Source organism: Scleropages formosus, chromosome 1, assembly GCF_900964775.1.
Source record: "Scleropages formosus chromosome 1, fSclFor1.1, whole genome shotgun sequence".
Lineage (NCBI taxonomy): Eukaryota > Metazoa > Chordata > Actinopteri > Osteoglossiformes > Osteoglossidae > Scleropages > Scleropages formosus.
This window is the reverse complement of record NC_041806.1, coordinates 34181483-34197366: the sequence shown is the minus strand read 5'-3', so window position 1 is coordinate 34197366 and position 15884 is coordinate 34181483. Positions and strand designations below refer to the sequence as shown.

The window sequence follows — 15884 nt, the reverse complement described above, 5'->3', positions numbered from 1 at the left end:
CGGTCGCTCGGGATGTCCTGGACCTTGAGCTGATCGCGGAGTTCCACCGAAACCACCCTGATTGTCCCGCGCCGCAGCCCTGAGGGCGCCCACCAGGCTGTCGCAGAGCAGCAAGGGCCGCTCGTGGAGGGGGGGTCCTGTCACGCCCTCCACTTTGGTAACGAGCAACACCTGCAGCTGAACAGGGTCCAGGCACATAAAAGGACAGCCTGGATTGCAGGAGGTTGCGGAACCTTGTTCAGCCTCGCTGCTTGCTTGCGCTACTCCTGCTCGCCTTAGTTCTCCTGACCTCCCAGATTCCCAGTACCTGCTCCTTGTCCTGCTCCTCGTTTATGACTTCCTGGTTTGCCACAACTTCTCGCCAGTTTCCTGACCAACGACTCTCGGATTTGTCCTTCGGATTCTGTTCACAGATCGGTGACCATTTTGCCCGTTTCCCTGACCATGCCTACTGGATCGCCCCTTGACTTCACTTCCTGTACTCCGCACTTGGGTCCGATGCATCCACGCTGGGGGGACATCATGACATCGTGAAACATCACTTCAGTTTTCCTGGTCTAAAACTTTGTCTGATTTTAAAAGAGTAAACTATCATTCATTTACCTAGCTTGGTTTTAAATTCTTTTTCATTTACTGCCTTCAGAACCCTTTGTATATCAGTTTTAAACTCAGTCTAAATTGATTATCTCTTTTATTAGCACAATAAGAAAAAAAGACCAAGTTGAAATATCTGGAAACAAATGGATATTCTCATAGCCATGCAGAGATCTAGATGTTGTAAAAAACAAAAGCTGCTGGAGGGTACAGGATGATACAGGGCAGTCCACTCAGCTGGCTTATGTAACTGTGAAATGACCTGGGGGTGGTCTCCTCCTCTTTTTGTCACGATTCTCTTCCTGTCTATTTTCCCATTTACCTTAAAGTGGAGCATTACTGAAGAAAAAATGTCATTTATAAACAAGTGCATTTATAAGCCTGATAAACTGAACAGTAGTACAGTACACCCAATATGCTGCAACAGGTACAGGATGACAGTAGCTCACAATCTCAGAGCTCAAACTTATTTATCTTATAAGGAATTCTAGCCTATGAGGAGAATTTTAGCTTTTTATTATTGTTGCTTTTTTCTACCCTTTTTTGGAGATATTTGGAAAACAACTGTAAAACATGTCAGGAAAAGTAAATATGAGTCAGGATGCTTTTGCCATGAATAAGGATCAACTACAGTGAGTGTATAGCATAATTACACGTGTTTTGTTAGTGAGTAAACTGGCCGGGTGAAACCAGTGATGTTTCCCTTCTCCAGTGAAGGCTTTAATACAGGGTTGTCCAAAGCTTTTGGGCCTCAGTTATTGCTGTGAACTGCTTTTATATATATATATATATATTATATATTACAGTGTGTTTGGCCTGTGCCTGTTCTCTGGTTTGTCTGGGGTTCTAGTCGTGCTTGGGCTGTCTTGCAATGGACTGGCATCCATCCCTGGGTGTGTCCCCTTCTTCTCCTGCCTTGCACCCTGTGTTGCTGGGTTAGGCTCTGGCTTGCTGCAACCCTGCTTGGGACAAGCACACACACACACACACACACACTTTCAGAACCGCTTGTCCCATACAGGGTCACGGGGAACCGGAGCCTACCCGGCAACACAGGGCGTAAGGCCAGAGGGGGAGGGGACACACCCAGGACGGGACGCCAGTCCGTCACAAGGCACCCCAGGCGGGACTCGAACCCCAGACCAACCGGAGAGCAGGACTGCAGTCCAACCCACTGCGCCACCACACCCCCCTCTTGGGACAAGCAGTTTTGGACTATGTATGTGTTTATATGTATGTATGTATGTATGTATGTATGTAAGTATGCATATTATATATATATATATATATATATATATATATATATATATATATATATACTGTATATATAAAAATATATTTTATATATAATAAACTAACATCATATAGTAAGGGACACACTGAATCTTAAAAGTCTAAACAAAAAAAAATATTCTGTTTTATTTATATATAGTATTTATGGTAAGTATAGTACGAATATACGTGATCAGTGGGCTGCACGTCGTTAGACACTCCGCTAAACTTAATGGTGGTACCTGAGCTTTGAACCGCGTTTTGTGTATTAGTGGCGTCTCCGCTATGTGTGAAAAACACTCACTTTGACCGCCCCCGTCCACATTAGTGGAAAGAACATTGAATTGCAAAGCAATACAGAAAAATAGCCGTTAAACAAATAACGGCAAAGGAACTGCGAGCAACACCACACTATCTCTGTGGATGGATGGATGGATGGATGGATGGATGGATGGATAGATAGATAGATAGATAGATAGATAGATAGATAGATAGAGCGGGGGGGACGGGGACGGTGGTGCAGCGGCTTCGACCGGTCCGTCTCTCTAGTGGCGCTGGGGTTCGAGTCCCGCTTGGGGTGCTCTGAGACCCACTGACGTCCCGTCCTGGGTGTGTCCCGTCGCCCCGAGCCCTGCGCCCCGCGCTCCCGGGTTAGGCTCCGGCTCGCCGCGCGACCCCGTTGGGACAAGCGGTTTCGGACAATCATGTGTGTGTAGATAGATATTTACATCCGTCGCTGTTTTAAGGTTTTTGTTATTTTAGGGGGATCCAAGACAGTGGTTTGTCCAAATGAACAGGTTAACGACATCTAAATTATTTTTTACGCAGTTTGGATCGTTAAGCCTATCTATCTTACATGAAACACTATAATTTCTTAATAGCGCAGATACAGCATTCGGATTAGATCATTATAAACGTTTTAATAATAAAAAAATGAGGGGGGGGGCACATTTTCAAATTCTATAAGTTTAATTGGCACACGTGTCCGGGCACTTATTTACTACGTCTGAGTGTCTTCGCTTTTCTCATTGGAAAAAAAAGAGTGATTCGGGTGGGACCTGATCCCCCAAACTCAGTCCTCGACAGCGGTCGCTCAGATCAGCGCGTCCTATTGTCATAACTAATTCATAATGATAAACGCGCCGCACTTGGGCCGCAAAGTGGCCGCACAAACTGTTGTTTCTGACACGCTCGTTCCCTTCTTCTGCCGGGTCTTGTCCCAGCGGTTCCAGCTTGCATTCGTTGTGTGTTTGTTATGTAAATAGAGGCGCTACATGCGCGTCCTTTGCCCGATGAGTCGTCGCGCGCACCGCTCGGTCACAACATCCTGCCTTTGATGTTCCCTTTGGGACCGAGGGCGCGCGTGTGTATTGGCTGCGTTAGGGCCGCCGGGGCGCATCTCGCGGATGTCAAGATGAGGACTTGGACGGCGCACCCACGACACCTTCTATTGTGAGTGTGCTGTCACTCACAGTCACACCTTTGGACCAACCGCGATCAATACATATAAAGACGAGCTCAAGATCATGATTTACCACAAAAAGTCCCGAGGAGCCGCGGGCAGGACTCGGCCAGGTTGGTGAGCGGACCGTGCTGTGTCAGTGTGTGAGTTTAGGTGTCATGTAACCGCGTGTACAGCACAGCTACGATAACGGATGATACAGATGTTTTTTTCTTTCTCTCCTCCTGTCCTGTCCTGTCCTGTCCCTCAGCAGTGCCCGGCACTACGGACAGGATGGCTCTCAAGTTCCATCGCAGAAAGAGGACCAAATTCACGGAGCAGCAGATCCAGCTGCTGGAGGAGGTGTTCTCCAACACGCGCTATCCAGATGTGTACCTCCGCGAACGGCTGGAGGCGTGCACGGGTCTGCCGGAGCCCAGGATCCAGGTAGCCCATGTACTTAGCGCACACCAGCCCTGCACAGACTACTGTGTTTCCATGGTACAGTCGCACGTAGGGGACGCTCAGGACCCCAGGGGTTTATTGGGGAAGGACCGTAACAAGTAGTGGACTGGGTCCAATTCCTGTCCCAAGCAGGCTACTTCTGCTGTGCCCCCATTGCCAATCGCTCCAGCAGAAGCTCACTGAAGTGTGAACTAGATGGAGTAAAGTTTCATTTGTGGAAAATCGCAAATCGTCTCGTTGCCTGCGCTTCTGTGACCCACCGCGGGTTGGTTCCCTTCCCAGGTTTGGTTCCAGAACAGACGCGCCAAGTGTCGGCGCCAGACGAGGACTCGGGCGGCGGTGAGGCCCCACAGCGCAGCCGGCGGCCCCGGTGGGCCCAGCGCCCGCCTCGCGCCGCCTCGAACCGGGAGCCGCGCTGAAAAGCGGAACATGGGCGGATTGGCTCTGGGGAGCGACCGCAGACCCCAAGCCCACCCCCAAAACGCCACGAAGGACATCGTTGGCTCGGGGCCACAATCGCACAATTTCGGGCGCTACGGTGTTGGACGCGGCCTGGGCACGGCGACGGGGGACCTCGGTCCGGAGTGTCCGCAGCTCCATTCCAGCGGCTCCATGATGGAGCGAAGTGGGGGCGAACCGCACCACCGCAGGGATGAAGGCTACTGTGCAAAGTCGCAGCAGGGCAACGTGGAGGAAGAGCTAGTAGAAAACGTCTTGCTCGGCTTCGACAACTTTCCTCCGAACAAGACGATCGGACCCGAAATGAAGGTTCTAATTCCTGCGATGCCTTCGCCGGCCGCCTTCAGCCGGTCTTCGCCCGCGCACATGAGCCCCGGTGAGCCGCTGAAGACACGCGGCATCTTCGCGCGCTTCCCTCCCGTCGCCGAGAGCGCGCGGTCCGGGCTCGAGACGGAGGCGGAGGCGGAGGCGCCGTGGCGCGGCTCCGACTGGCGGCCCGCAGTCACGTCTGCATTTGGCCGCTTCATTTAACCAACCTCGTCGAGAGATATATAATTATAGAGTATGTAAATGCTTATTAAAATATTCCTTCTTTAATGTTCTGCAGACATTATATTCATTATTCGCATAAATTTGGTTTTCACAGTGTGCAAACTTTTGATAAAAGTAGTATTGCTAATAAAAACAACCGTTTAAACATCAAAATGAAGCTTTGAGAGAAACAGGTCACTTTTTTAGACGTGTACATGTTTTTACTAGGAGCGATGTACTTTGCGGTGTCGATGTAACACTTGTCAAGTAGTAAATATTTACAGCAAAGTTTTTTGAAAACCGTTTTAATCATAGAGTAGAAATGCAGGACAATCAATGTATGATGGAAGCTTCAAACTCGGATCGTTTGCAGTTTTTACGTGTTTAAAACTACTAACTGTGGTTCAGCTTCTTGTTCAGTTTCACCCTGAAATTAAAATAAATGACAGACAACTATATTGTGTTTTATCTCCACGGTACGTTTTGTTAACAGATTTGTCTTTTCAGATAATACTACTTTCCAATAATAATAAAAGGAAAATCTTACTTTTTTTGAGTGTCTTTTTGTTTAAGGTTAAAAGCACATCTCTGCGTTAGGAAATACTGGCTATACAACCCGGGTGCATCCTGGATAGGCTCCGGACCGCCGTGAGCCTCATTTGGACAAGCGGTTATTAATATTAGTGGTTACACACATACACAGCGCTTTTAAAAATATACTTTTTATTCTTCGGTAAGTGTCAAAGCCACCTAAAGGGCAGAGTCAAACACTTCATAATAAATCCTACTTGCTTAAAAATAAAAAAAATCTTTAATATATTTTCTACCATATGAAAATTACCACTGACAAATTACAATTCTAATTTAAACAGGAATATAAAAAGTGAATATCCTCCTAAGATCCGTTCATACTTGCCCCTATAGAGGACATAAACAGTACCAGTCAAAAGTCTGGACACACCTGATTGTGAAAAACATACAATCTTAATGACATTTTGATCTAAATGCTTGTAGTTAAATGCTTAAAATGGTTTCTAAGACAAATATAAATATTGGAGCTGATGCCCATCTGTGAATTTCTTAAAAAAATAAATAAAAACTGTAATGCCTCCCGTAATTTTCATTCAGAACTTTAGCGGAAATGTATAGTTTAAAAATGTCACCCAGTCTACGCCCAACAGTGATGGTTTTGTATGAAATGAACCACAGAGAGAAGAAAAAACAACCAACAAGTGCTCATCATATATGGGAATTCCTTCTAGACTGTTGGAAAAGCATCGCAGGTGTCTGCCTCAGGAAGCTGCTTGACAGAATGCCAAGAGTTTGCAAAGCTGCCATCAAGGCAAAGGAATCCAAAATATCAGATAGTTTTGGTTTGTTTTTAGTTACTGCATAATTATATATTATTTCATAGTTTTAATATCTTCACTCATTCTAAAATGTGGGAAAATAGTTTAAAAAAAAAAAAAAAAAAAAAAAAAAAACCCTTCTTTGAGTTGGCGTGTCCAGACCTTTGACTTGTACTATATTTTTAAGTGTACCTTCAAAACTGTACATGCTACAGTGGCAAGTCCTAATGCACCTTGTTAAAGGACATTCTGTGGTTTTAACTGATACATGGTTTTGGGTCTGGTTTGCATAACTTAATAGAAATACTTCCAAGAACCTTTTACGACAGGTCTCAGAAGGATATAAACACTATTAATGGGTTATAGCATACACTCAAATACAGCTCAGTTTCCAATGAAATTTCATTGATATTATCCAGTTCCATGACACCCTACAAATATTTCAATTATGAACAAATACATATTACAAAAGAATGCTGTAAAGAAACTACACTGGACAATTTTGGCACAAATACATAAAGAAACACTTTAAAAATTCCCCACCATATTTGCAGTGTACAGTTCTATCAATTTTAGGTTTCAGACAGCAGAAGTTCCAAAAAAATCTTTTTTGTTGGGAAAAGGTACAAATGGGATATTTTGTTAATTGTACTGATATAGGCAAGAACAAGTGGATAAAATATTTACAGCAATATTTGCCAATCCTCTTCCTAGAAAGAAGAACACTTCAAACTTCATCAATGAAGCAATAACCCTATTGAAGTAAATAAACTTAACTGATCCAATGATTGTTTTGCTGAAAATGAAACATTAAGTCTTTCGAATTCAATGTGAAAGCCCCAATAATATACAACATTATACAATCTATTTAGGCAAAATGTGGTGACAACATCTGACAATATGCAACATGGGAACGGCTCATGCAAAAGCCCAAATGCCTTGTTGTGTGCCAGGAAGTGTGGGGCAACTACAGGTCTAAGGCATTAGCCAATTACACCTGTGCTCTTATAAATATACTTCAGTCTAAATTCAGCTCTTTAATATAAAAATGTTATCAATGCATTTTTAAAATATATTTTATTGTACAATGTACTGAATATGAAATAAATATGTTACAACCAAAAAACTCATAGCGATGTGACAAGCCTGAATTTTGCCATCTATACTCATCAATGACACAAATTTATTTCTTCTTGAGAAAATAAAAATAATAAAAAAAAACTTTGACCAATTCAAAAAGGCACCAGACATTCCACAAAAACCCCAATACTAGGACACCTTAATATTACAAAAAAATTCAGCCAAGAGAGACATCTGATGTGACAGACCCCATATATGACTGCTCTAATGATCAATTAAAGTACTTGGATAATTTTTAAATGACTGAGAAATTTTATAGAAATTCTACTGTACAATACTGCATGGAACAGAAATTTCACACTCGATTTGTGTTGTTGGCAGCAAAAGCATGGAGATTTCCCATTTGACTCAGACCACTCTGAATATGCGCTACATGAATCTCTACGTTGTTCTGGAAACAGCTGTGGGGGAAAATACCACAAAAATAAAACGGTTGAGTAAAATTACTGCAAATGTTCCACAACACCAAAACTGTTTTGTAATGCATTCTCTAAGTAGAAGGAAATAAATGTCTAGTAGGGAAAACCAGAATATATATGTAAAAAGTAGATTCTTACCTTAGGTTGGAATTGTCTATTGAGTTCTTAATGTCATTTAAAGAATCTGTTAATGACTTGAATTCAAATGAATTCAAGTCAGTTCCCTCTGCCAAACACTACAAAAAAGAAAAAGTTGAGAACAAAAATAAGAAAATGGAATGGACATCTCTGTTATTCGCAAACACATTTGCAATGATTAACTGCTATTTAACCAGGCGCTTGTATCTTGGACAACTTTGTGTTATGAGAAAATTAGTACAAGTACACGATTTAAGTAAATTATGTAATCTTAATTTCCTTTTATTTATATTTAACAATAATGGTTTTTGCATTTTACACCTTTTGTTACAAATGTTGGCCACAGAAAATTATCCATTTATAACTCTTCCTTGAAACATGATACCAAGTTGGAAAGGCCAAAACCTTCTTTCTTCCATGATCAACTATAGTCAGCAGCCACAATCCCAGGGACTTTTTCCCTCCTCTCACCTCCTCCATCCTCACCACTTATGATTTTAATTTCATTCTGTACAGACAAAGCTAATTCAGTCTGACCACTGCTGAACCTTCTATGAATTCAAATTCATTTCAGAATTACAGGCCAGTCTGTCTTCTCCCTTGTCTCTCAAAAATCTATATGCCTTGCTCTGAATAATCTCTTTCGCATCTATCAGTTTCAACTGAAGTCTGGGGAATCCACTTAGACTGCCCTCCTTGCACTGATGTATGCACTCCAATAAGACACAGTTACCACCCTTTCCTCAGTCCTTATTCTACTCAACCTCTTTGCAGAATTTGATGCCATCAATCAACAGATACTACTTTTCTCTCAATTACAGCTCAGAATCAAAGGATTAGAACTGAGATTGAGTTTTACCTACTGGACAGTTCCTACCAGGTGGTTTAGCATGGCTATCTGTCTTCTCAACTTCTCTCAGTTGGCGTTCCACAGGGCTTGGTGCTGGAACCCTTTTTCTTTTCCACCTACATGGCTTGATTCCTTCAGTGCTTCTCGTGGGTTCTCCTATCATTGTTATGCTGATGATATCTAGCTCTTCTCTTTCCCCCCTAAAGCCATACATTTATCCTCTTGCATTGCAGCTTTCCTTAAACTGAAAAATTCACTCACTTTATAGGTTTCCTTTGTTAAGAGCCTGGGAGTAAAAATCAGCTCAAGGCTTTAGCTTTTCCCAGCACACCTTCAGATACCTCTAGTACATTACCTCCATAACTCATAACACATTCTAAATTGCTCCTGGTCAAGGTCATGTACGCTCACTAAGATAACCTGATAACGCTTTCAGTCTATGCCACCAACCCACTCGATACAGATGGTTTGTGGATCATGAAAACATTGCCACACTTTTCAAATGCACTTCTGGGAAGGGATCATCACTGCTAGCATCAAGTCCTTACAGTTCATTAGTGCTGATGACACTGCATATATGTAAACTGGTGAATGTGTACTAAACGCAGGGCTGACACTGAGCCTTGCCTTTATCTGCAGCAGCAATGCAGTAAGGCCTGAGATGAGGTCAGTTAGGTTCTCGCTGCGGATACAGCGCTGACCACCACGGAGTGTGTTGGCCTTTCGAACAATCTCCTGTGCCTCATCTTCACAGCGCCGCCGCAAGTCTGTGGGCCTGTCAGCTGGTTGCATTCCCTGCTCTGGGGCTAGCTGTAGAGGATACAGACAAAACCCTATGCAGTGCAAACTTGTGTTCTCCTAAAGCATAAATAACAGTCATTAGAATAATATTTGTTCAATTTCAACAACAGAAGGTAAGATGGAATTTACTAAGGTTTTTAAAAAAAATACACTTTATCCACTATATCTATAACCATTTTATTACCATCTATCTAAACACCCAAATCCTTTGTTTCACCTTGGGAGGCAGGAGTCCAGCGAATGAGATGGAAATATCTCACCTCGTAACAATACTGTTGCACTTCATGTAGGACTTTGTTCAGATCCTTATTGAGTTGCTCCAGGTCAAGCACAATCGTGGCATACCTCTTCTGGAACTCAAACCCTATAGGCATTGAGTAAGATTTCTGTTGAAAGCCAAAAAGATATGTGTGTTATAAAACTGAATAAAAACACATCAAAAACCCAAAAATCACCCTGCCAAAAAAAAAAAAAAAAACCCCCCACACACCCCAAAAATGACAACATTGACAAAAGTAATGTTAAAATAAGAATTAGCACAAAAAATATCTCACCAGCTTTTCAGCCTCTGTGTTCATTTCCTTCAGTTGTTTAATATGCTCCTTCTTAATCATTAAAATTTTTGATAATCTGGTCTAAAGGGGAAAGAGTGTTCACAGATTAACTTAGTGCTGTTGTAGAACTCTCAGATGCAGAAATAAAACAGGATCTCAGCAAGAACTTGGGAAAGCAAACAGAAATACATACGACTTGCACAAGGAACTTGATAGGGAAGCCACCCAGTGTATCAGCTTCTGTACCCAACAGTTTACTCTTCCATGGTGACTGACCCAACAGTGGATCACTATCCTGTCAAAACAACAGGACACAAAACACATATTTCAGCATGGAATACTAGGTTAGCTAAGAATGACTAGGCATATCACTTTAAACATGACAAATTTCAAGAAAAATAACAAGTGCTGCATCCTCTGCAGATAACTGTCACAAGTGCAAATGCTGTCCTATGAATACTTTATTTCTGTCATCCCCAGAGGATCCAGCACCTGTTAAGTTAATGCTTTTTATTTCCAGTTCTTACATGATCGCATATTACTTTAAATTTCATACCATAAACAAATTTAGAACTTTAAAAAATATTTACAGAAAAAGGAGAGCTATAGCATCTTTTAAATATGCAATTTCCAGAGTAATGAAAGGATGTACTGAGCTGTTGAAAGTGCTCAGATTAAGGAATGCAATCATCAATACCATCATGGTTAGCTGGCTTGAAGGGGGATAAGGCACACGTGGTGGGGTTATGAAACCCTGGAACCGGGATGGCCGCTGTTTCTGTGCGAAAGCCGAGATTGGCATCGTTTCATGGGGTTCATTACTCTGTCGGGGAAAAAAAATCCATTTTGTTTAATTTTAAAACAGCAAATAGAAATTGAGCTCCACTGTCAAGTGCTGAAAAGAAAAGAAAAAAAAAAAGAAAAAAAAAACTCAAAAATGTGAAAGCTCACCAGGACTTCATAGTCAGGAACAGTGTGAGTTCCTAAGCCATTTCTGTCAAAAGTCACTCTGTAGGTGGCTGCACTCGTGTCTACTGCATCAATCTGCCCTGTGAACAAGCCGTCGTGGACTCCTCTAAGGCGAGCTAGAGCACAGAAATTCAACAGATATCATTGTGGACACTTCACTGTGGTGTAATTCAGATAAAATATTACATAAAGAATATTTTAATTGTGCTATAGTAGTTCTTATTTTAAATATACACTGGGAATAATGCTCACACTGAAAATTAAAAATATAGTACTTACTCATATGAAGTATTTGTGATGAGGTTCAGTTTCTTCTATATGTGATTAATCTATTACGAAATTATTCAGACCATAAGGGTATGACTAATTTATATAAATATCATAAATATACAGTTATTTGATCGAAAATCTTCATTATGTAAAGGAAATTACTATAATTTTAAAATTCCATCAATATTTCTCTGAGCTTTTAATAACAAACAAGATGAAAGATACGTGTAAACAAATTCTTTAAGACTATAATACAGAAACAAACAATAAATCACAGATGACAGTTGGGCCTGCAGCTGGTGAAGCAGAAGCCTTTCAGCAAGTACTTCCATTTCATTACCATAGAGACAAGTCCATTTACCAGTAACTTTTGTTCCAATGACTAAAGGCAGGGGAATTTCATCTGGCAGATCCTTGCAGTTTGACACATCAGTGAGCTTCCTCTGCTGCAGCAACCTCATCTTCTGCCTTTTCTGTTTCAGTGCTGATCGCTCCTCTGCAAAGAATGCTGACGAACATCTAGTGCAAATTGAAACATACGTATGTTTAGTAAAGGGGGGGCAAAATCATTTGTAATATCATAGTTCATGGGGTTATGGCTTGAAGACAAGAATGGTGAGGATCTTCAAGTGGGACAATGGGACCATGATTTATCTTAACACAGGAGTTAGTTACTTACTTCTGGAAAAAACATCATACATTTCATGAAAAAAGGCAAAAGTCCAAATATCTCAATAAGTCCCAATAAGACACTTAGCACACCTTCCTAAAGTAACAACCATTTGGTCAGCAAAACAATCTATAGTTAAGAAAATACAGTGTCAATACATTGTATACAGTTATATTATATAAATTACATATAAATAATGTCTATACTGCACCGTCGAGGCTTTCCCATTAGTCTCCTTATTGTTGCCCATTCTACCCGGGTTAGCTTTCTGGTTTTTAAGTTTGGAAAAGATTCCTTCAGACAGAGACAGAAGTCGTTATCTCCTTCAAATAATGGCCTGTGGGGGGGGGGAACGACAAAAAAAAAAAAAAAAAAAAAAAAGAAAAGTTGAACTGCACTTTGTTACGAGGCCAGAACTTTACTCTAAAAGAGAAATACTTATAGACATGCGTTTATGTCGGTTTATATATAATGGCATGTTTACCTGTCAATATTTGAATAAAACCACTCATAAATACACCACTTGTGTGCTTTGGGTAGTTTCAGGAGATTTCGCAAGCGCAATCCAATCTTCTGTGAAGCTTTCTTGTCTGGTGTTGGAACACTTGCAAATTTCTGCTTAGAAACAGTCAGAGAGCAGGAATTGGTAATGTTTAAAGGCATAAAAGATTAAACAAAATGTTTGTGCAATTAGTTTTCATTCACATTAAAAACTTACTGTACCTCTTATGTTCTAAAGGTTAAAAAACATGGCATCATGCTGCAAAGAAGTTTGGAGAATGTAAAGATCTCACCTGGGGCACAGTTGTCACTCTCTGGCTTCTTCTAGGAGACCTGGAACAGAGCTGCCTGTCATCCTCTTCACAGAACAGACGGCTCTTCTTGGAGCTTCTCGTTGGCTGTAAACCACGGCAGCAACATTTACAGGTTAGAGAATCAATGAAAGCCATCTTTAAAGCTAAAAAAAACTTACAACCTTTACATCAGTGACATACAACCTGTAGCATGAAGATTAAAACACTCCATCAAAGCCATGCATATATTTAGGGATACCCGTTATTTAAGAAATGCAATGGCAAAAAAAGAATTCTGATTATGAATGACAGAAACTACTCAGAACTTAAAAAGTTATCATTTTAAAGTGACAAAATTAGTTCACCATACTCATAAATTGAGTATCTGTAATACATTGGAAATTAATATGCTTAGATAAAGAGAAAAATTTAAGATAAGACAGGTGACAACAGCCTCACCGTTTCCAAGGAAGAAAAGGCATTTCTCCCCTTTGTATTCTGTGATTTTGGTACACTGTGTTTTTCATTCCAAGTATTTCCCAAACTTCCTTCTGGAGCAGAGATTTTAACACATTACAGAAATATCTGAAGTATTTCAAAAAAAATATTAGTGACTGTTGTATTTAGACCTATAAACTTCTGCAATCTGTAAATTATGATGTTTCCTGATGAGGAAACTTTTGTCTTGCTAGTTCACATGGCTGAGAAGAGCCGTGTAATACGTCACACTACATGACCGTGAATATTAAGGCTTCATTTTCCATACAGTAAGGGTATTCATGTTCTAAAAGTTGTTTATGTCATTAAAATTTGTTACATGTTTCTAAAGTTTTGTTGTAAAAGATAGTACTGAATCTATTTTAGTTGAGTTAGATTTAGCATAACCATTGTCGTGGCTGGTTTAGACTGTCCATGTTATTAGAAGTATACAGTATAGTAGTTATACAGTAGTTGGATTTATTATGAAAAAAGCAAAACATCCAAGTGCCTTGCAGAGTGAAGGCAGCAGGCAGTGGATAAAATATCTATCATGCCAGTAACAGTGGGTAAAATGCAATTCTACTGAATAATACGGTTATTTTATGAAAAAACTATGCATTTTCATATGGTACCCCATTACATGAACGAAGGGTGTAGTCCTATAAAATCATGTACCTTAGACTGTCAAGTATTACAAAACATTGCATCTTCACAACATAGATACATTAATTGTTTAATAAAGCCAAAGTGCTAAAACTATTAACTTTGACACATTTATGGCATGAATGTATAATCTTCATTACCTTTGAGACTCACAAGAGCCTTAGCTGAAGAGCCTAAAGAACAGAATAAAATGTCAACAATGTCAAAAGCATAGTTTTACACAACTCGCTTCCTTTAAAATATGTAGATTTAAAACGTACTACAATAATATAAAATAATCTGAAGTAGGTTCAATACATTAAAAGATGAAAGTTTTTTTTACACTAGCACACAAAAACTGATATTTAATAGTTGATTAAAATTCTTAAATCTGGTAAAATAATAACACTGTTAATACTTATTTCTATTATATCAGGACACCCCCAGACCAAAAAAAAAAAAACAAACAAAAAAAGGAACATGCCTAAGAGTCCTGAAAGCTGTTCATGGAAAATATTTACTACAAAGCGTGATGTCACACTTAACCACTTCGATAAGCCATTAGCAATTTCTTTTTTTTTTCCTGAGAAATTAAAACACATTCCTTTAGAGTTACATTTACATTTATTCATTTAGCAGATACTTTTCTCCAGAACGATTTACAATCATGTTAAGCTACTTTCAACTATTTACCCATTTATACATCTGGACAATTTTACTGGAGCAATTTAGGGAAAGTACTTTGCTCAAGGGTACTACAGCTGGAGGTGGGATTCAAACCTGTAGGTCCAGAGGCAGTAGATCTATCCGCTATGCTAACAGCTGTCCCCCGAAAGTAAACACAGACAACATACACAATTCGGAGACTATATATTCAGAATACAAAAGAAACCAGCTAATGTTCTAGAAATGTAAATAATGAAACACCTAGAAAATACCTTTTTTTTAAATTTGCATACACCTGTCTCAAGGTGGTATTTACTCATCCCTGTTATTCCGGAGTCTTCCATCATTAGTTTGTTGAATGTCTGCTGTCACACCCTTTGAAATCAATACAGTTTTTTATCTATGTATGTATCTAAGCACAAGTGTAAGAAAGAGAAGAAGTGTGTCTGTAAGAGTTAAAACAGCAATGAAATTATAAACAAGAAGATGTTGACTGCAGTGGTGTAAAAGTCGGACAGTTCATCCTCATAAACTCCACCAGTTTAAAAAAGTAAAAAGTAAAAGTTCTCCAAAAAATTTTTTTCCTAATATTTTTTTTCTTTTATACTCATGGAATTTTTGAAGACTCCTTTGTTTTTTTGTTGTTAAACTAAAGTTCAAACACGGTAACACTGTGTCTCTCAGTCAAAATACGAGCTACTGCACTGCAGCAGTCGCGGAAAAACTAGGAAGACTCAACGTAAAACTGACAAAACTGTTCCACTTCCAAGCTGCCGAAATGTCAATCAGTTCAAAAGTTCTTTTTGCTGAAGCTTTACAAGTTAGTTTATGCAGATACTAGTAACTACAAAAAACACTGTGACTTTCCACTGTGTGGAAATCAATCAATGCTGTCAAATTTAAACAGACAGTCAGAGCAGAGGAAAAAGGATAAGAGCTTAGTTTCTAACCACCCCTGCCCTGTTTCTGAATAGTTTCCCAGTTCGGGCAAAACCCTGCCACATGATGATTTTGGACAACAAATTTAAATCTAGTAATGCAACGGACTAAAAACGACCCGTTAGGGGACTACCCACCACCTGTATTTTTAGCAATAGCTACAAGCTGCTAGCAGCTCACAACAGCCAGCGGGTACGACAGCTGAGCTGATGATGACTCAAATCAGGAATATTTGCTGCGTACGCATATTGTAATAGTCGTAGAGCAAAGCCAGCTGAAGAGTGTGATGAGTCTAGTGTGGCTAAGAGGGGGGCTTGTAATGTCTTCTTACTGGGACACCGTTAAAAACACCTCCCCTCGATTTTGTTGTTACTCACTCTCATCAAGAAGCTGTTCCAGCTCCGCCATCTTGAATCCGCCGCGCCGCTTTTCAAAGACAGG

General features: G+C 40.3%; 2 protein-coding genes across 3 annotated transcripts; one reads left to right on the top strand and one right to left on the bottom strand.

Annotated features, from left to right (window-relative positions):
• Positions 1-3217: 3217 nt before the first annotated feature.
• mixl1 (Mix paired-like homeobox) lies at positions 3218-5280 on the top strand. The gene is made up of 3 exons (XM_029256928.1): positions 3218-3441; positions 3579-3754; positions 4055-5280. Exons 1-3 carry the CDS (start codon positions 3393-3395, stop codon positions 4760-4762), a joined length of 933 nt encoding a protein of 310 aa, XP_029112761.1. The 5' UTR covers positions 3218-3392; the 3' UTR covers positions 4763-5280.
• A 237-nt stretch (positions 5281-5517) lies between these two features.
• lin9 (lin-9 DREAM MuvB core complex component) lies at positions 5518-15884 on the bottom strand. 2 transcript variants are annotated; one of them, XM_018735094.2, is made up of 15 exons: positions 15821-15884; positions 14000-14032; positions 13176-13267; positions 12717-12821; positions 12407-12537; positions 12134-12259; positions 11614-11771; positions 10965-11098; positions 10711-10836; positions 10207-10308; positions 10014-10094; positions 9720-9845; positions 9286-9468; positions 7809-7906; positions 5518-7652 (listed from the first exon to the last, which is right to left on the bottom strand). In XM_018735094.2, exons 1-15 carry the CDS (start codon positions 15849-15851, stop codon positions 7547-7549), a joined length of 1632 nt encoding a protein of 543 aa, XP_018590610.1. In that variant the 5' UTR covers positions 15852-15884; the 3' UTR covers positions 5518-7546. The 2 variants fall into 2 exon arrangements, 1 of the variants encoding a protein (XP_018590610.1); XR_001965261.1 differs by lacking the exon at positions 5518-7652 and having other exon boundaries at positions 7886-7906; positions 8672-9468; positions 15821-15877.

Excerpts from the sequence above, each read along its gene's own strand:
- mixl1 (XM_029256928.1), top strand. The coding sequence starts at position 3,393 with ATGATTTACCACAAAAAGTCCCGAGGAGCCGCGGGCAGGACTCGGCCA. Across the intron at positions 3,442-3,578 it reads CGCGGGCAGGACTCGGCCAG|CAGTGCCCGGCACTACGGAC; the intron begins GTTGGTGAGCGG and ends CCTGTCCCTCAG. Across the intron at positions 3,755-4,054 it reads TGCCGGAGCCCAGGATCCAG|GTTTGGTTCCAGAACAGACG; the intron begins GTAGCCCATGTA and ends TTCCCTTCCCAG.
- lin9 (XM_018735094.2), bottom strand. The coding sequence starts at position 15,851 with ATGGCGGAGCTGGAACAGCTTCTTGATGAGA. Across the intron at positions 12,260-12,406 it reads TTTTATTCAAATATTGACAG|GCCATTATTTGAAGGAGATA; the intron begins GTAAACATGCCA and ends CCCCCCCCACAG. Across the intron at positions 9,469-9,719 it reads TGCAACAGTATTGTTACGAG|CTAGCCCCAGAGCAGGGAAT; the intron begins GTGAGATATTTC and ends TATCCTCTACAG.